The sequence below is a fragment of the Pholcus phalangioides genome, unplaced genomic scaffold (genome assembly GCF_987345545.1).
Source record: "Pholcus phalangioides strain wild (caught in Gottingen) unplaced genomic scaffold, Ppha-v1.0 ptg000009l_1, whole genome shotgun sequence".
Taxonomy (NCBI): domain Eukaryota; kingdom Metazoa; phylum Arthropoda; class Arachnida; order Araneae; family Pholcidae; genus Pholcus; species Pholcus phalangioides.
Genome location: NW_028301602.1, coordinates 13,741,032 through 13,762,130, shown reverse-complemented (window position 1 = coordinate 13,762,130; position 21,099 = coordinate 13,741,032). Strand labels below are relative to the sequence as shown.

General features: G+C 40.4%; 1 protein-coding gene across 2 annotated transcripts in view; it reads left to right on the top strand.

The window, feature by feature from the left end:
• LOC149081790 (uncharacterized) overlaps positions 1 to 17,252 on the top strand; it is a 118,572-nt gene extending 101,320 nt beyond the window's left edge. Inside the window, exons 2-17 of one of the 2 annotated variants that reach the window (XM_089235560.1) lie at positions 633 to 890; positions 977 to 1,209; positions 3,031 to 3,230; positions 3,390 to 3,593; positions 3,687 to 3,860; positions 4,593 to 4,870; positions 4,976 to 5,262; positions 5,931 to 6,962; positions 8,370 to 8,421; positions 8,535 to 8,768; positions 8,900 to 9,007; positions 9,824 to 9,940; positions 10,074 to 10,280; positions 11,338 to 11,526; positions 12,035 to 12,138; positions 16,481 to 17,252. In XM_089235560.1, the coding sequence (XP_089091686.1) occupies positions 680 to 890; positions 977 to 1,209; positions 3,031 to 3,230; positions 3,390 to 3,593; positions 3,687 to 3,860; positions 4,593 to 4,870; positions 4,976 to 5,262; positions 5,931 to 6,962; positions 8,370 to 8,421; positions 8,535 to 8,768; positions 8,900 to 9,007; positions 9,824 to 9,940; positions 10,074 to 10,280; positions 11,338 to 11,526; positions 12,035 to 12,138; positions 16,481 to 16,576 (3,726 nt within the window). In that variant the 5' untranslated portion in view covers positions 633 to 679 and the 3' untranslated portion in view covers positions 16,577 to 17,252. The remainder of the gene's footprint in view (positions 1 to 632; positions 891 to 976; positions 1,210 to 3,030; positions 3,231 to 3,389; positions 3,594 to 3,686; positions 3,861 to 4,592; positions 4,871 to 4,975; positions 5,263 to 5,930; positions 6,963 to 8,369; positions 8,422 to 8,534; positions 8,769 to 8,899; positions 9,008 to 9,823; positions 9,941 to 10,073; positions 10,281 to 11,337; positions 11,527 to 12,034; positions 12,139 to 16,480) is intronic. The other variant, XM_089235559.1, reaches the window with a different exon arrangement.
• The last annotated feature ends 3,847 nt before the right edge of the window (positions 17,253 to 21,099 follow it).

Below are 21,099 nucleotides of genomic sequence, written 5' to 3'. Positions count from 1 at the left end.
CCGAACGGCAAGCTTGGTTTTTATACTGATCGAGAAGTTGGTGCACTAAACCCTCGATGGGGGACTCCCTGCGGTAGCAATTTTTTTGCTGTGGTAAAGTCGCCGTTTTTTGTTGTACCCCTGTGTCAGGAAATTTTTCTGACAAGGACGAACTGGGTATCGAACTCGCGACACCTCTAAACCAGGGCTCTCAACCGGTGCTCCGTGTGCACGTCCCAGGGGCTCCGCGGTGACTCGAGGAAAATAATATAAATCAATAAACTTGATAGATAAATAAATAAAAGAGGCCTACAAGGTTCTGCCATAAAAATTATGTACAAAAAAGGGCTCCTCGAGTCAAACAGGGCTCCGTCATAGAAATTATAAACTGGATAGGGCTCCGCGAGTCAAAAAAGGTTGAGAACCGCTGCTCTAAACATCCTTGGCTACTTACTTACCATGCACTTATTTCTCTCATTTTGATATTTCAAAATCAAGACTAAAGCATATACTATTCCATTAACATCACACTTGAAATAATTTAAATCAAAGTGAACTTTCATGAAAACTAAATGAGAATGTCATGGAAAAGAAATCTGATTTCTGCAATGCTTGTTCAAATGTAGGTTTATGGACAAAATTTTGTAATTTAGGTTTGCCTCATGGCTGTAAACCTCCTCCTCCACCGCCGCCATTGGCCATGCAACACCCTTGTCCACCGGGTCCCCAGAAGCCACGCACGATGGCCACAGTGTCGCCACTACACCAAGTGACCCCGCCACAGTCAAATCTGGCGGCCTACGAAGCGGCAACTGCCAACAGCTTGAATGCCTTCGGGTCCTCGCAGCGGACGTCGAGCTTCGCCGCGGCTCTCAGGAAACTGGCTAAGCAAGCAGGAGATCCAATCACGGGTGAGTCGACACGACCGCCGCTAGGTTCAAGAGGACTTTGTGGTGATTTTCAACTTATATAATTCCGTTTGTTTTCGTTTTTTCAGGCGAGAAGGACATCTCTCAGATCTCACCGGTTTCCTCGCCAGCTCTGGCAGCTCAGAGATCCCTGACACCAAAGAGGAATGGTTCGAGCGCGGGACAGAACCAGCCTATGTACTTGAGCAGCAACAACGTGCACCAGCAAGTGCCGACGTCGTATTCTTCATCGTCACCACCTGTAGTCACTATAGCACCGAGCAGACCACACCCAACGCACACAACCTCAGACAGCCGAAAGGTGAGTTCGTGTACTGTGGAGTCTCGATAATCCGAGGTGACTGAAACCCGAATTATCGGAAAAACAATAGAAAACTTCCTTCAGAGGACGGGGGGCGGTCTCGATATTGATTTTATACAGTATTTATATGTTACGGTGAATATGGTAAATAGGTTATTATGCATACTTATCAGTCGTGTTGGTAAGTTTGATAAATTTATCACTTTTACCGGCTATTATGAATAACACCAAAGTGTCGTCTGTAAATTCTATAAATGCTGAAAACATTATCACTTTTACCAACGATTATGCATAATAACCAAGTGTTGTTGGTAAATTTGATAAACACTTGAAATTTATCGCTACCCTAGTTTCATACCTAAATACCCTATACCCTAATGATATAAGTAAAATACCCTATTTTACACTAGTGTAATTGGTGAGCGCTCAAGTGGCGTAGATGCTCGTCTACCACCGTGAAGATTACCGTTAGGCTCCAGGTTCGAACAGGGGGAAAAATATAGCTGAAAAGATGTTTTCCCCCCCCTTACGAGGTTGAGGCGACCACCTATAGATGGCGCCTTCATTTCCTTTCATCTAGGAATGACGTACCTAAGGTCCACGTGTTATCTGGACACTTTTTATAATTGGAAATAAGCTTCTAGGCAAGGGCGTACGCAGGATCTGCACTAAAGAGGGCAACTTACCGTTACTAAATTGATACGTCTGTGCTATGTGTCAATTACTACACTTTAATTTCTCTTCTGGGGGGGAGGCAGCTGCCCCTCGCTGGGTACGCCCGTGCTTCTAGAATCAATGGTTCGCCAGTGATTTGACGTTCGAAGAGTTAACTATGCACCCTGTATATAATAGAAAATTAAGAAAATACAAAGTTCACTTCTCCGTCCTCGGGCTAGAGCCTCGTCACACCTCCCCTATCCTCACACTTGTATAGTGGTCTTTGCCTGCATGTGGGACCATAACATGAATCATAATCATTAATTAAAGTAAATGTTGAAATTATATTTAATGAAACATAATTGTTCTCTGCCGAGACTCATGATCTCATTATAAGGAAAGCTGACAGGGGCTCCATACCTGGGGATTGAAATGGGTGTAATATTTTTTTACACTACAAATTCATTCTGGGGGGGTGTCCCCCTATGAAAAATTCTATTCTGGGGTTGATCTCAGACCCTAGTAAAGAGATCAAGACCACCCCCCCCCCCCAGACTGAAACGACTCGCATTCGTAGAAAAAAATGAAATGAAACGAATTCGCTTGGCGAAAAGCAGAAAGAAAGATGTTATCTGAGAAGAAATTTAGAAAAATTACAGCAAATCGGATTATCCGAAACCTTGAACCTTCGAGACGAATTATATGTAGTTAGTCTCTCTCTCACCAACACATGTGATGATAGTTATTCACTTATCAGAGTTGTTGACAATAATGAATACATGGAAACCTGCAATTATTTGATTCAACGAATAGCACCCGTATGTTCTATAAGATGTTTCGTGTGTGTGTGTGTCTAACAGCAGCTGAAGAGATAAAAGTGACAATACGCAAATATTTCTCGAACGCTTTTTTTTTTGCAATCACAGATCAATCAATTAATTAGTATAGACTGAAGATATATCAGATTCAAATGAATCATCACTCATTTTAATGGCATATGGTGATTGATCGGAGAAGAAACAAAGCAATCGAAATTACAGATCTCAAATATGTTAAATGGAATTCAGTTAAATTATAGTATTTAATATTACAACTCTTGTGTGGTTTTCCCCTCCCTCCATATCAGGAACATCCGATCTTATTTGTCCATTTCGCTCGTTGTAGTTGCAAGTCATGGATCTCGCTGGTATCTCTCAATCCAATCAGAATAGTTCAGTGACCAATGGCCACCTCGCCGATCCGATCAGCTTGAAGCTGGACGTCGCGAAATCGTCTAACAGGTCATCGGCCGGTGGAGAGAAGTGGGACGAACATGCAACCAGCAAGAGCCTACCTACCTCTTCGGGATCGTCATCTCAATCGAGGTAAGCTCGTATCATTCTGAACTAATGCACCTAATTAGTAGAGAGTGTGGATAGATCTCTTCCAACTGGTAATGTAATGTGTAATAAGCGTCGGAAGACATCTTTTGAAAAAATGTCTCAATCTATATGTTCAAACTCTTCTTGTCAATTTATGGACAGGCCGCATGCGACGATCGCCCCATTGCCAAGGCCGGACGATTCCCTCACGTCATCGAGAGGTTTCCAGCCGTACCGCAGTGCGGACGACATTAGGACATCCATGCCACCTCATCACCTATCGCCTTTCGAGCCGCATCCACAAGCGTCGTATCCATACGCTCCGGCGTTTCTACCGCCTCCGCACCTGCCGCATCCGGCGTATAGGTGAGTTTGCTTGATCCTCGAAAAAAAATTCTCTCTCTGTGCCTATTTCATTCTCTCTGACCAGTGACATTATTGATTGAATTCCATTTCCAGGTTTGATGACCCATTATTTTTGGACCGGTTCGGTCTCCTGCGATCTCAAGTGATGCCTTTTCATGCACAACCGGCCATGATGGCCACACCAGCAGCCTTCTACCCGCAAAGCCGCTACGACCTTCTAGCTCAAACTTTGTCGCTGAGCAGTGGCAGCTTACACCTACAGGAAAGGTGAGTACAAATATACCAAAATATAGAACATCACTTCAACCTGTTACTCATGTGCCAAGAACTGCTTGATGCTTCTCCCTAATTTCGTAATGATCGATACTCAGCTCTCTGTATCTCTCAAGGATTAGCATTATGCTGCTTATTTGAGTTTGCGTAAATGTCAGAATTGCCATAGTGGTGCTCTTCTTTTAGTGACGAGTGCAGACGGTGAACGGTGCTCGAAAAGGTTGAGATTCCTGGCATAAAATTGTAGAAAAAAAAGTAATGATCCTAAAACACACTATAATTTGGCTATTTACTAGCACATCTTCATAAACATCGCCAAAACAAAATACCTATGCGGTATAGGGGCGTCTTAACGGCGTCGCAGGCTCCTGGGCAAGGTGATTTTTCTGCCCCCCACAACTGGCTGAAAATGCCCGTCACCCAATTTACATACTTACTGTCGAAAATTTAGCCAGATCTCATTTTCACGAGACCCTTTGTGCTCTTGAGGCTCCCCTAGGCCATGCCCGGGTGGGACCATACATTAAGACGTCACTGATGCTGAATGCGCACTGAAAGAAAGAAAGGACCAAGTTTAGAACCTATCGGAGCAATTTGATTAAGTCATTCTCTGGAACATTAACTAACACAAAATAAACCACGAAGGACGCATTTTAATGCGCATGCGCATTTAAAAAAGGTATAAATAACTCCAAAAAAAACTGATTGGGTCTGTTTATTTTCAAGATTAAAACTGGAAGAGGAGAGACGTCAACGGGAAAAAGAAGCGGAGTTAGACTTAAGCAGGAAAAGAGAACAGGAGAGGAGGGAAAAGGAGCAGAAAGAGAAAGAGCAACAACAGCAGCAGCAGCAACATAAGGAGAAGGAGAAGAGAGATAAAGACAAGTCTCATCGTGGAGCAGAAAAAATCGATCATCATCCCGACAGCATCGCCAGGACAAATCATCATCACCATCATCAGCATCATACTACGCCAAGCCACTCGAAAAGGAGCGAAACACTGCGTAAGTAAGAAAACAACCGAAATTCATGAGTAATAAAACTAATTACACGATTACCCAAAACAAAACAAATCCTAATCATCCACTATCAATCCGTTCTTATCGCAGCTCGTCGAAACGACCAGCATCTAGCAAACGCAATCAACCGAACCCCGCCACCGGTCACGAGCTCCTCTACGCCACTGAACCTGGTCGTCCAACTTCCATCAGTGGAACAACACCCGAAGAAAGAGACCGAGCTGTGGATGCCCTGGCAGCAGCAGCAACAGCAACAGCAACATCACCATCATCCTCATCATCATCAACCCCATCTTAGTAATAGCCACGAAGAGACACCACCGAATCTGCATGTCTACAGGCCACCTCCTCCACCAGTAGCAATACATACCCAAGTAGTGAGTTAGACCTGTAATACGATCATAAGATTACGATGGAATTTTCGTATTCGTAGACCCGATTTATATACATGTATAAAGGTGATAACACATGTCAAAACAAATAATTTTTAAAATTGAGCCACTGGCGCCAAAAAAGGAGGATAAAAATTCTTAAGTAACCCTGAGAGTGAAAGGGGAAAAAATATCACAATCGCCTAAAACTGGAAGGAAGAATTTTTCCCCTCCCACACAGTTTCCCTGTTATGCAAGCAAGGTTTCCATATTTCAGCGATTTTTTTTAAATGAGCGTGATGCGTGTATCCTCCGAATAAGCGGGCTGAGAATCTATTTCACCAAAAACCAACTCTGACCATATCACTATACTTCAATTTACTGCCATTAATAAGATGGGTTGGAAATAAAGGCGCTGCCTATTGGTGGTCACCTCAAGCTCGTTAGAGAAAATATCTTATCTATATCCCCCCCCCCGGGCTTGAACGTGAGACCGTGATAGCAACCTTCACGGTGGTATACGAGCATCGTACCACCACGCCACTCGAGCGCCTGGGTTGCGGACCTGGGTCCCACAGCAAAAATTGTTTGTCTTGACGTGATCACCCTCCTATCTCATTTCAACGCTAGAGTTTTGAGACACCCTTTGTAATTAATTGTTTTACATGTTTCAGGATAATCATCAGATGCCTCACCCACCAAAAGACCAACTAGCCAACGACAAATTTCAGCCACCGTTCGGTTTCCCGATCTACGGTGACAAGAAAGGTATACCAGCGACAGAAACGAACTCTCTGATAATGGACAATGACCAGAAGCGGCAGCCGCCGCAACCGCTACCGGTGATGGCACCGATAGACATCACCGATGCCAAAAGAGCCTTCCCTCTCATCGGACCCAACAGTAACAGCTTCGTCACTACCAACAACACTAATAACCACGGGAACGGTAACTACAAGAAATTCGACTCGATCCACCATCACATAGCAGAGCTTTCTAAGAAGGAAAACAACACCAGCAGCAGCAACATCACCTCGACCACGAACGAATGGAAGCACGAGAAGCTGCAGAAAGCCTACGCAAACAACCACAGGAAGAACGTGACGGAGGTCAAGAAGTACCGCGAGGAATCGCAGTTGAACAGCAACTGCATCACCAACAGCAACAACGGTTTGGTGAATGGCTCGACCTCGTCACACTTTGTCCCTCAGCAGCAGCAGCAGAGGAAGCAGCACCAGCAGCAGCCACCGCAACACATCAACGGCCTGATAAAGCCCACAATGAGCCAGGACGAAGGTATGCACGCCAGATTGTTAGAGACGGAAAAGTGTAGGCTGGAATACAGTAATCATTCCGTGAATAAAATACTACCGATACTACCACCGCCACCAACAGCATCGGCAGCAGTAGCAGCACCTCCTCAGAACGATAAACTATCGATTCAGAGCATGGTGCAGATAAGTAACCACCAACTTGTGAACGGTTCTGATCCGAGCTCTCAGTTGTACATCGAGCACCACTTGATGTCTATGCTGAGTAAGAAGAACGTGGAGACCCCGCCTGTTCAGGTCAAGAGTAAACTGGACAAAGAGGCCGAAGACATGAAGAAGAAAGGTTACGTGGACGGCGAATGCGATGAAATCAACCTCAAGGAGTTTCTCGTCATCACCAAAGGTCCGCCATTGCCCATGGACGAGAATCCAAAAGTAAGTATAGTGCCTGCCAGTCGTGTTCATTGGCCAGTGATACCGTCGTGTGACTCCCAATGTCATAGATATTTGGCCAAAAAGTGATATCCAATGAACAGCCGCTCTCCGACTTAAGAACAAGATACACTTGAACCAAAGCCGTTATACATGGAATAACATAGTTAAGTCTAATTGCTCTATCACGTTAGTTAACGCCCTCCCCGCACCCGCTGTGTGGTCGTGTGGGCATCGTGCTGGACTCTCGTCATGAAGATTCGGGTTCGAATCCCGCTGGCGACACGGTGTTGGTCGGCTGAAGTTTGCATTCTGAGATTTTCCTTCACGCGCGAATTCGAGCCGGTCTCCCATTTGAAGAAGTCCGCAAAGAGAACTATGACATGGTACTTACACAACATGAAAATTCACAAACATTTAACATCTGCACTTCAATATATGGAATCACAGATGGCAGCACGAATAAAACAAAAGCATAATTACGATAACATAAATACGTTAGGGCTTCGCATATATATATATATACACACACACGTTCCGGCATGCACCAATGCGTTGGAAATTTCATAGGGGAATGTGTACGAGGTTGTGAGTGTGTGTGCATGTACGGGGTTTTTTTCAAACCGAGCACAACTCAGGTCTATCGCCTTGGAAAATTTACTACCTAGTGAGTTGTACCGAAGATGTAAGTGTGTGTACCTAAAAATCTGAGTGCGTATCTATTGTTGTGTCTTATTTTTCAGTGCTGCCATCTATATTTCAAAAGTGAAGTGATTGAAGTATAATGACTGTGTACTTTACTGTTTGTAGGCAGTGTACTTTACTGTTGCTCGCTGTGGCGAGACTTTTTAACCGGGAGATCGGCTCGCATTTGCGCCATGTACGGTTTAGTAGGGGTGATTGTAGTAGTTCCCCTCCCCTTCCGCAGCTGTGTAGTCGCGTAAGCGTCACATTCGATTTCCGCTGGCGGCACAGTGGTGGTCAGCTGAAGTTTGATTTCTGTGGTTCGCAACTTCAAAGCACGCTCCGCGTTAGAAAGTCTTAGACAGAAAGCAACAGACTTGACAACGGTACAGATATTCAATCATCAAATTTCGTTCACAATTTGATATATAGATGGCAGCATTAGATACGCACTTAGTGCGTATTAGATTGAACTTTCTGACTTCACACTTCATCCGTAAGCCAAAATTACCCCGATTCCGCACCATTTCTCTAATTTGGGAAGAGAAAATAGAATGGCGGATCTCTCGGTTAAAACATTTTTACCATTATTACCAAGTGCAATCTATAATTCGAATATACCGCCAAGTCTTTGGTTCGTAATTAAAAAGTTCGTAAGTCGAGGAGTAGCTGCAATTTTTTTTTTTCTTAAAATCAAATTTTCATTGGTAATTTTTTTCCTTTCAGAAAATGAGGTTTCTCGAAATCTTTGGCCTTACGTCGCGAATAAAGAGGAAACGTAAGTTAATCATCGATCTGTCATTAATCTGACATCGATATACGTGATGTTAAATGATTCATGGTTTAGGTCATCACTATAACGAGTATATTCGTCTTCTTCATATTATCTAGAGATAGAACTGGATATCTACCTCAAGAGACGGAAAGTTCTACACGAGGACGAGAACTGTCTGCCACTTCAAATGGAAATCGAACCCTCGTCGTTGCCCGACGGCACCGCACTGCTGGAATCCTTCAGAAATCTCGACAAGATCTCCGAAAGGCTGAGATGTGAGGGGGGCGCCGAAAAATCCGAATTTTTCTTGAATTTAGGCCTAAACCCTTTGAGTAAGATGCAAAAAGAAGGTAATTGTCGTCGTTATACTTTACCTCGAGCTCCGTATTCCCTATCAGCAAAGTTGTGCTCAAGTATAATCACGCAGAATAATTCTAGTTATCATTATTGTTATTGGGATTTTCCTTTTTCGTTTTCCCAGAAAGGACCAGGCTCCGGACTATCGCCGAAGATGAAAAGAAGAGACGAGCTCTACGTCTTCAGGGCAAAGAATCGTCTCAAGCGGGACGCAAGTCGAAAAATGAAAATGGTAAGTAGGAAAACATATTCGACTTATACTCCCCAGATTAGGCGTCGTTTGTTGGCCCTCACAAAGATTAGGCTGTTCCGGAACTCTACCGCTAAAATGAGAAGGTTGATAGTGCACGGCAAGACTGACAATGTCTCCAATTAAGACTAGGGTCATAACCCACTTATTTAGGGAAATAAGTGCAATTTCTCCACTTCAGAAGTCGCCAAAATATGGCAACCTTGCTCCCCCCTTTTCTCTTTCTCTCTCTAATAAGCGGTGTTCTGTTAATAGGGAGAAAGACTTTTTCCCCTCTCATGGTTGCTTCAGGATTTTTTTCTCCCTTTTTTGACGCCAGTGGCTTGAATTCCATACTAGTCATGCGGTAAACAATAAAGTCATTTACGACCTCCAAGTTCTATTGCAAAAATTGTGTCTTGGCGTGCATTATCACTCCTTTCATTTTGGCGGTATAGTTCTGGGGACATCCTAGTAGATTAGATTCTGATTAGCATAAAAAAAACTGCTTCTAACGGGAGCGAGGGAAAAATATTTTTGGCGATTCTTTGGCCAATTTATGCGTTAAAAATCTGCGAATCAATTGAAATTCTTGTCGTTTGTTGGCCTTGTTTGACTTAAAGCACTGGTCCAAGAAAACGCTTGTTTTTGGGGTTTGCTCTGTCACCCGTTGAAGTTTGTTACACTCAATTTTGAAACTCTTGTTACTCACACACACAACACGGTAACAAACTTTAAAGAAATCAACTGAAACCGTGTAGTATTGTACGAATGAATCGCATTCACGTAATCTCATGTCATCACTTCTCTCACTAACAGATGATTCTAAAACCGAAGCTGTGACGACGGCTGGCCGTCAATCGTTGAAACCAGTGTCTATAACTTCCACGAAGACGATTCAGCTCAGTTTGAACTCTGCTCTTCAAGGTAATCAAGGTAATATATCAAAATAGAAGTTCTTTAACATTTAATTCATTTTTTTCTGAAAATACGAAGATTTTCAGTAATTTCATCGTTCCATCATGGCGATACAAGACATATATTGTATATGATTCGGTGTCTGTTTCAGTGCCTTATACAAGCGCAACAGCCAAAGACGAATCAGTCAACGGTGGTCAAGCCTTAGCAGCAAACTCCGGATCTTCTTCTTCGTTTGTATTACCTCAGGAACCATATGACTTCAAGCGCAACAAATTCCGCACAAAATATTCCTTCAAGAGAGGCCACAGCCTTAAATGCGAATGGAAGCCAGCGGCGCTACTCGGGCCGCAAAACAGTAAGTAACCACTTGCATTTCTACATCCATTGTAATCAATATAAAGCAATATACATATAATCTAGCCAACTCAAATCAATTCGGAATAACTATCCTCCGATTAACCTCTAGGAAGCGCTGAAGTTTGCCCCATCTTTCGATCTGTCTCCGTTCTGGAGTCACGATAATTTAACCACACGCATTGTTACGTCTCAACAATTAACAGTGTTTTCATCTGGTCCATTATTGACAAAAGTCATTGTTGAACGTGGGAAATTTTCGAAAACATATTGTTACCGTAAAAAAAAATAAACACAGAAGTTATCCGAGAATGTCTTGCAAAATGTATTGTTGCATTCAAGTCATTGTTGTATAAAAAAGCTTTCTTTTTCCTCCCTAATGCCGTTGCCAAGTTTCAAATGTAAATTCAGATGAGGATGGCAGCGCCTCTTCAGGAAAATGAAAGAACTGTCAATTAATTTTTTACAAGCTTCGGAACACGAAACTAATGCTGCCATCTATTGATGAATGTGGGGCTTTTGAAAAAATTGAATATTTCAAATTTCCGGCATTGTGCCAACAGATGGCAGCAAGTACTACATTATAGTTGAATTATCGACAGCGTGACCCACATAACTTGGCTGACAATATTTCCTCTAGTGAAATATGGAAGATACGGGGCATTGCCAATTATCGCCAAAAGTAAACAAAGTTTCTAAATATTGCAAAAATTAAGGAAAAATCAAAATGGAATATGGGAAAGAAAGCAGGAAAGGATTGGATTCAACAAACTGCTCATAGTTCTCTCCTGGGGGTGCCACTATATATAAGCAGTGAAAAGCTACGAGAGAATTCCACCATATTCTCGTGGTATCTTCACACTTCCCTCGACGCTATGACTCTGCCAAATCATTGGAGCTGTCGCCAGTTTGTTGCCAGCTTGACGATATTTACAGAGAGATGCCCAATTTCCATTTTTACATGAGATAATGGCTATTTACAGATGGGAATGATATAATAAATGATGAATAATGATTATTTGCATAATTTTCGTAACAATATTTAATTTCCTTCACAGATCACAGCAGAACGGATTTCGGGACAACATTCGTCAAAACCGAATCCAAAGCAATCATAAGCAAGTCTATCTCAACGCAAGTGGACTTGCCTTCAAGTAACGGCGATGGTCTCGACGATAAGAGCAAGTCATCTTTCAATTGGCCTGGCCTAGACGCAGTCATTGAAGCTTATTATAGGCATCACAAGGGTAAGGATTTTTCTTATGACGAACCATAATTATATTCTAGAATAAATATAAAAATTGTATTTTTTTCCCCCTCCCTTTCAAAGTCGCGAGCGTTTTACAATGACGATAGTGAAATGTTTCACAACTGAAAGATCTTCGTGTAAAAGTGTCATGTTTCAAATCACATAAAAACCTATACCTAAGATATCGCCAACTAATGGCAGATATTTTTAATTTATCACATACAAAGGCCGGACAAACCCCAGGAGCCAGGTCAAATAAGAAATCGGTAATCCTTTTTTTTTTTTTTTTTTTTTTTTGTAGTAACTAAATTGCAGGCTGAGAGCAGCACAAAATCTCGGGAATTTATAACGGCATATCTGCCAACATGAAAGAGGATCACTATGCCCTCAAAAATCAAAAGAAACGTTATTTTAGACCTTTTTCTTCGGGATGGCGCCTAAAATTTTTTTCTGGATTTTATTTTGCAATTTGTCCTGCCCTGACATACATTCTATTTTATCCACAGATCAACTTGTAGAGAAAGAATTATTGAAAGAAAGGTGTAATCAACTGAAAGGGCGTCAAGAGGATCTCACTAAAGAAGCCAATCAATTGAGCAGGTCTATGTCGGTGAGTGCATTTAACTCTCACACCACTATCTTACTTCTTTGAAAAGCCTGGCAGTCGAGTGGTTAGGGAACTAGCTTCTCACTGTGCAGGTCTGGGTTCGAATCCCGGTTCGGGCGTGGATGTTTACTAACACTAACAAATTCCCTGGACGGATCATGCCGATCCCTTGGGAATACGTGTGAATCACGTTATCATTATAATTACAAAACAGGAACATGCTGCTTGACATTATAGCTACTACTGCTGCTACCTAACCGTACATGCACCTCGTACACATTCCTCTTCGGAATTTCTAACGATGCGGCACATGCCAGAATGTGTGGCTCTAATGTATCTATGTTGTAAATTTCGCTTGTTTCGTGTTCATGCTGCCATCTCTTCCATTTTCTGGAGTAAAGATGGAAATGCTTGAATTTTCATGTTATGTCTGTATCGTGTTGTTGACATTATAGCTAAGAAACAATGAGATTTTGTACCATGGTGGACAATGTCCGAGGGAGATGAAACATAATTTTCAATCCTCTGTGGAGATAGAGATAGAAGGCTTTTCTCAGCCCAATATATCTATTTCCTTGATATAGTACCTGAGAAAAAGCTGTCTATCTCTACCGTCCCACTTGGGGGGCCATTTGCTGAAGTTAAGAGAGGCTACTAATGCCTCTACGTCAGCGCTTCACACCACAGTGCGTGAAATAAGGAAGGCACGGTCGTGTCTTCAGTGGTGTAGATGCTTACCGGAATGCAAGAGGGCCTGGATCCGAGCCCCGCGAAGACCAGATTACTTTTCTTTCCGAGTGCATCTCGGCATGATATCTAGAAAATATCAGTTTCTTCAATACCTCTGTGTGTCTCCTCACAATATACATTCCATTCTTTTTTCGGAGTCTTCTAGTCCAATCTGTCAACTCTCTTCGACAATGCACACAGCAAATTATGAGAGAGAGAGAAGGCATGTACATTTTTTAATAATTGCGCGCTTTTGGAGACGACTTTCAAATGCACAGTGCAAAATGTGTAAATTACAAGATCCAACGTAAATAAGTCAAGGTTAACGGGATGGTTTTACTGCTTTGTTCATCCTTTTTTTAAAGGGATTTACATTTTACTGTCCAATGTCGCAAAATCGTTTTTGGCAAATGAAGCACTTTCATTTCTAGCTCTTTTCTGAGCATTGTAAATATTGTTTATGTCTCCGCATAATTAAAAATACAGAAGGCAATTGAATGCTATTGGGTAGCATCAGAATCGCAAAACCTAGAATAGGTCTATGTACCCAACTGCTTTGTTATGCAAACATCTATACACGAAATGTGCCCCATAATTTTGAATGATGAATGTTACTGTCCAAGACCACATGAAGTAATAAATACAACATTATTTTTTTTCAACCAGGCAGAAGTTTTTAATGACTACTCTACTTGTTGAACCCTCAAAATAAGCAAATGAAAAATTAATAAGCCAAATGGTCCACACACACCTTACAAATAACCTTAAAAACGATAAAATTTTTGCTTTGGCAGAATCAGTAATTGTAATTTACTACATTAGTAATCTTTGGTAATATATCGATGATTCCCTCTTGAATAGAAATTAATCACACGAATTTTATTAATAGGATTTGGTAAAAAAATAGGAAAAGTAGGACATTTTAACCAAAAAGTAGGAAAGTTAGGACAAGTGGGAGCCCTGCAAACGGCAACGATATGAGTTTTTAAAATGAAAATAGACCGATATGTAAGTTGATCATATTTTTGATTTTGGATAGCAGCTGAAAAAGATCTCAAGAACCCTTGGATGACGCCCGTTTTTGCAAACCCGTACAGACTTGATAATTAGTTTGTAAAATCTGAAATTCATAAATGAGAGAGACGATGAAAAAGTAATGCGTTAGTCGATCATGATTATTTGACGATTTCCAAAAAATCGCTTTTTCTTTTGTTTACTTCATCGAAACATTTTGCGATGGTTTCAGTAATGACTTTAGCTTCCCCCCCCCCCCCGTTCTTTCCATTCACAGTTGTATCCGCAGCTGTGCTTACTCCGCATAGTATCCGGAAAGTCAGGCCGTGTCTTTTCTTGAATTTCTGCAACCAGCATCTGACCCCTTTTGAAATACTTCAAGTTTAACTTTGAGAAACAAATAATTTCTCTTGTTGTTTCAAAAAGTTTCCGTCGACTGGAATTTTTTTACCTCTCATTTTCCTCAGCCAAGCATCAAGTGCCTTTTCGAGGCTCTGGAAATCTCGGTTTTCTGAAATATTTTCGTGATGGTGGAAAGCAGCTGTAACCACTTACTGTAGAAACGATCTTTTGTTGATCTTTGAAGTACTCAATGTGCTTTTTGGAATCCCGTTCTTTTTGACAATTTGTCTTCGTAAGAGTTCTCACATTAATTTCTTTAGAAATCTTTTCTTTTTTCATCTATTCTCAAGCACAATCTTTTCCTTTTTGTTAAAATTGCGTAGACAAAAGTAGTTAGTCGAAGTCACACGGGGCGACCCCAGCGTCAAAGGTGGACTCGACTGATCTAATGTATATATGAATTGACATCATATCATCATCGTCCCCCCCCCCAGACTTCCAAGTCTATCTCCGCCTATGGTCGAAGTACAGTTCAATCTACTCCCGACGCCTAAATTGCCTTATCTATAAGCTAATGTATCACACCATTTATCAAACTACCGATTTATCTAATAACAATGCACAATGGGTGAATGGAACTTCATGGTTATCCCCGCCAACAATCGAATGTGGATTTTTATGCTAGTATTGACAAATTGGTGAACGCTATCTCCCCGACCTTTGTCTGTTTTCTCTTAAGGCACATGAATTGAAGAGCCAAAATAAACTGGTACAGGCATGCGTATGCAAATAAAGAGATATGGAACCAATCAGAGTACGGCGCTGCGGTCGGCAACGCCTATATAACACAACAAGTGTCTGGGAGAGTTGTTAGATCGGTTACTGCTGCTACAATGGCAGGTTATCGAGATTTAAGTGAGTTTGAACGTGGTGTTACAGTCGGCGCACGAGAGATGGGACATAGCATCTCCGAGGTAGCGATGAAATCTGGATTTTCACGTACGACCATTTCACGAGTGTACCGTGAATATCGGGAATCCGGTAAAAAATTAAATCTACGACATCGCTGCGGCCGGAGAAAGATCATGCAAGAACGGGACCAACGACGACTATCGAGAAATTAAACGTGACAGACGTGCAACCCTTCCGCAAATTGCTGCAGATTTCAATGCTGGGCCATCAACAAGTGTCTGCGTGCGAACCATTCAACGAAACATCATCGATATGGGATTTCGGAGCCGAAGGCCACTCGTGTACCCTTGATGACTGCATGACACAAAGCTTTACGCCTCGCCTGGGCCCGACAACACCGACATTGCACTGTTGAGGACTGGAAACACGTTGCCTGGTCTGACGAGTCTCGGTTCCAATTGCTTCGAGCTGATGGACGTGTACGGGTATGGAGACAACCTCATGAATCCATGGACCCTACATGTCAACAGGGGACTGTTCAAGCTGGTGGAGGCTTGCTCTGTATGCTCCCCTGATACGTCTAGATACGACTCTGACAGGTGTCAGGTACGTAAGCATCCTGTCTGATCACCTGCACCCATTTATGTCCATTGTGCATTCCGACGGACTTGTGACAATTTCAGCAGGACAATGCGACACCCCACACGTCCAGAATTGCTACAAAGTGGCTCCAGGAACACTCTTCTGACTTTAGACACTTCCGCTGGCCACCAAAATCCCCAGACATGAACATTATTGAACATATCTGGGATGCCTTGCAACGTGCTGTTCAGAAGAGATCTCCACCCTTCTTACTCCTACGGATTTATGGACAGGCCTGCAGGATTCATGGTGACAATTACCTCCAGCACTACTTCAGACATTAGTCGAGTCCATGCCACGTCGTGTTGCGGCACTTCTGCGTGCTCGCGGGGCCCTACACGATGTTAGGCAGGTGTTACCAGTTTTTTTGGCTCTTCAGTGTAGAACGTCCGAATTGAAGTTTACTTTTGGTTACAGAGAGCTCAGAAGCAGGTGGAAGAATAAGATAGCAGAGGGGGAAAAATACCGGTAGGAAAACGAAGTTCGTAAAATAGAGTTGATAGAAATGACAAATGAAAATTCGTGAGAGTGGATTTTAGCATTAGCTCTATGGAATGCTGTTCGGGGACAGTGAACCAGTGCGTAAAAAAAGAGCATGTACATAAATTAGAGGTTCGTAAAATCGAACATCGACTGTATGTCTTAATAATGATTCTGTATCTTCACCAACTGGGTAACTAATTAATTTTTCTTTTTTTTTCTGCAGGATCTTCTGAAACAGAAACGAGACCAGGATGAAAAGAAATCGCAACTGGAACAGGCCCTCCAAAAACTGAAGCAATTCATCCAAGCAGCAAGATAACAAGATTTAATTTTGGACCGGGGAAAAAATGGATCATGGAACTTTTCGAGTGTCACATTTCACGATACAAACTAGATTTTGTTCCATAAAGACAAAAACTTACTCTTCAAGCACATTCATTTGTGCATCATGAACTCATACTGTGATCTCAAGGATATTTAAGATAAGGAGGATAATGTACATTGTGTATATATACATACAATATTATATAACATCACATTTCTTCTGGGGATTGTGCAAAAAAAAAAAATGTATATCATCCATGATTGATTGTACATTGTTAATATCTAGTCCTGTTTCCTGCTATAAGCGGTAATATATATATTAAGAAAAAAAATCTGATGCAATCGCTAATTTTTAGGACCAAAAAAACCCTTGGGAAAAAAGGGGACCATTCCCAAAAAAAAAAAATGTATTTTAATCGGGCATATTAATGTCCTAGTGACTCTCCAAAAACTAGTCTTGTCCAAAAACCATTGTAAAAAAATTGATAATAATCTCCGAGAGGTTGTAAATGAGACCATTTGAATCTTTGTAATAAGTCATGTGCAATTTACATTTTGTTTTCTTAGTTTTGCACACAAAATATATACATACACACTATATATACAACTTATGCTGTTATATATATATTTTCTTTTACTTCATTTAGCTCCTAATAAATGTGGTCCAGTTATTTGTTCCTGTGAAATTTGTCTCTTGTTTCACACCAAAAAAGACTTGAAACGAGCAGGGCCGTCTTAAGAGTATCGTGGGCCCCCGGGCCAAGTGGTTTTTCGGAGGCCCTACCTGGTAAATCCTAGAAAATTTCAACCGGATCTCATTTTTGTGAGGCCCCTCTTCTCTTGAGGCCCCCGGGCCCATGCGTTAAGACGGCACTGGAAACGAGATCTCTAAGTCCCTTTATGCACTATAATTATTTTCACTGATTTTCATTAGAAATGAAAGTCAAATTCATCAGATACTGCCCCCCCCCCACTTCCGTAAAGTGTCCCATATTTTTTCATGAAGTAGGCTTTCTTCTGATTTACAACACGTACAAAATAAGAATAGGAAAAGTGTTCTACTGAGAAATCAGCTTTAAAAAATATTTTGGCTTGTCTTCGCTAAAATAAGAGGCGAGCCAAAATACAATGCAGCCATTCGATGAAATGCCTCGTCAAAGTCGGTGGAAGAGTTAAAATAGTTGAATTTTAAATTAAATATGCAAATGAGACCGGTTCTGTGCTCAGATGGCAAAATGTTATGACATTTGTTTTTAAATTTCACGATGGCAAATTTGTAAATAATATTTCGCCAACATGCGATACTGTGGCTTTTTGACTTATAATTTCCCTCCGTTGTTTCCTCATAAACTGACAGGGAGAGAAAGGTGAAATTTTTCCACCTTCCAAAATTATAACGAACAAGACTCCGGGATGCGAACAGAATTTCTTTGGAAAAGGTCACTAATATTTTGCCATCTGAGCACAGAAAATTAATCTGATCTTGAAAACTAATGGGAGGCTTTCAGTCAGATTGTAATGCAATACTGGATACTACTACAGTTGAATCCTGTTTTAACGAATACCGTTATAGCGAAAATCTCGTTTTACAGAACACATCTAATCCCCAGATAAGTTTGCATAGGAACAATGCAAAAAACCTTGAATTCCTTTATAACGAAGTGATTTCTCCGGTATTTTGGGAGTTCGTTATAATGGTATCCGACTACGTTGTTTATAAGCCTTTTGTTCACATCACATTTAGAACCAGTTACATCCACCTCAGTGTTGTGGTTTTACTAGTACATACAAGTAATACGTGAATAAAAAACTTTAAACTTGATTTACGAAGAACACTATTTTTGACATTTTACTTGAGTGTGAAATATGATTACTAAAAATCTATTCACACATTGTATCATTACGAAATTTTAATATGATATTCTGCTATATATTGCTGAGGTTATGAATCAAAATCGAAGATTTATACAGGGCTCCCACTCAAAAATTAGAAATAGGAGGACGGGCTAAGGTCCCTTAAACGCAGCATAATCATAGCATAATAAAAAAAATGTAAGATATACGAAAAACAATGCTGTGAAGATATATGTTTTTGAGATGTTGATACAACCAAAACAATCAAAATCTCAAAAAATAAATATCTTCACAACATCCAGTTTTCTGTATATCTTGCATTAACAAGCGTAGAACACGAGAGACCATGTCATATAATTTAAAAAAATCTCTAAAAACGTTTTTTTTTTAATTAAAAAATGTTTTTTTTTCATCACACACTATTTCGGTATCTTGTAATAGACTTGAGCCAAAGCAAAATGGCAGAAATGACTTGGTAACAAAAACAATTTTTCGCCAAGATAGGGTATATATATATATATTAGCAACCACAGATAATTCTTTACTCGCAATATACTGTGTATTACATTCTTTTTTTGGAGTCTTCCAGTTCAGTCTATCAACTCTCTTTGACAATGCACACAGCAAATTATGGAGACATGTTTTATAATGCTCTTACGAGAATACAGTGCTAAATATGTAAATTACAAGGTCTGATATAAGTCAAAATGGACCGAATAGTTTTACTGTGTTGTTCATCCCTCTTTTTTAAAAGGATGTTTAAATCTTAGCACTCAACGCCAGTATAATCGTTTTTAACAAATGAAGCACTTTCATTTCTAGCTCTTTGCTGAGCATTGTAAATATTGTTCATGCCTCTGTGTGCATACCCTAAAAATATAGAAGACGAATGCTATTGGGTAGTATCAGAATTCACGAAACCTCAAACAGGCCTATGTACCCAATTGCTTTGTTATGAAAACTATTGTCTCACCTATACACAAAATGTGCACCATAATTTTGAATGATAAATGTCACTGTCCAAGAGGGACCATGAAAAGTAATAAATACAAAATTATTTTTTCAACCAGGCAGAAGTTTTTAATGACTACTCTACTTGTTGAACCCTCAAACTAAGCAAATGAAAAATTAATAAACCAGCAAATGGACCACATATACCCCCCCCCCCTCCCCAAATAACTTTAAAAACAATATAATCTCTGCTTTGGCAGAATCATTGTGATCTACATTTGTATTATTTGGCATTATATCGATGATTCCCTCCTCAATTAAAATAAATATGAATTTTGTTGACAGATTTTGGTAGAAAGGAAAAGTAGGGCAAAACCAAGAAAGGAGAAAAGTAGGACATTTTACCAAAAAGTAGGACAAGTGGGAGCCCTGTTTATCACATGTGTGTCTAATTAGTGTTCTATTGACAAAATGTAGAATACAATTACCCAAAATTTACACGTACATCAACAGATTTGAGCGCAACTTATGAACATTCCATATGATCCTTCAGATTCTAGTGTACATAACCTGCATCATTACTATCTGAATGTACAGCAAAAATAACAAAACAGTCCATTCATAGAATGTTTTGTAATCGTGTTTCGATTATTAAACAAATTTTGCTTAAAATTTGACATAATGACTTTTCACAGAAAATAACATAAGTAGTCCAAAATTTATTATTTTCACCATTTTGAAATACTATTGAAAAATGTCATTCTTCAAATTCATTCCAGTGCCATTTTAAAGCAAAGTGACAAGAAAAATAGTCGGATACCTTAACCACACATGCACCTTGTCAACATTCCTTGGAGGAATTTCTGATTCGGTGCATGTCAGAACGTATTGCACGGGTATATGTGTGTGTGTGGCCCTAACATATTTATGAATCCAGAGTAATGTATGTTTCATGCTATCATACCAGCAACTATTAAAGACTTCATCTGAAGGAATAAAATGGTTAACCCTTTCAGCGGCACAGCGAAAATCACCACGACCTCCTTTCAAAATGCAATATCTTTTTCTAGTGAACTACGCTGTGTTCTTATTTTAAGCAGGGGCAAAGGGGAGAAGTGTTCCACCGAGAAATCAACTTTACAAAATATCTGGGCTTACCAATGCTAAAATAAGAGGCTTTTAAGGAGAGATATCTCATCTCTCAATGTGGTTTAAAGGATTAAAATCCAATTCAACAATAGTGGTAGTAATTGGTTTTGCTTCTAAAAGTAAACAAACTTGTTTGATCTGCTCATCAGTAGAATTTTACAACACACACATATGAATATTGACTTTCCTCTTAACAACTTATCATAGTAGCCTGCATATTTTTACTACTATATTATCTTATATAGCTATGTATTTTGAATTACAGAAACACCATTTTTAAACCATTAGCATGCAACAAATTTTAATGCCAATAAGTACCATTCAGCTTTGACACTTTTTATTTTTAGACATTACGATTTCACACATATAAGTAATAAATGTCTGAATCACTATTTTATGTGAAAGCTTCTGCCACATAGTTGAAAAAGTACATGCCTGTTTAAAATTTTTCTATTTCCCAGGCATGTCGGGCAACATAATTTATCTATAAAAAATTATATATATATAATATTATAGCCTTGGTTCCCAGCAAAATTTGCTTGATCACTTCCATGCCCAAAACTC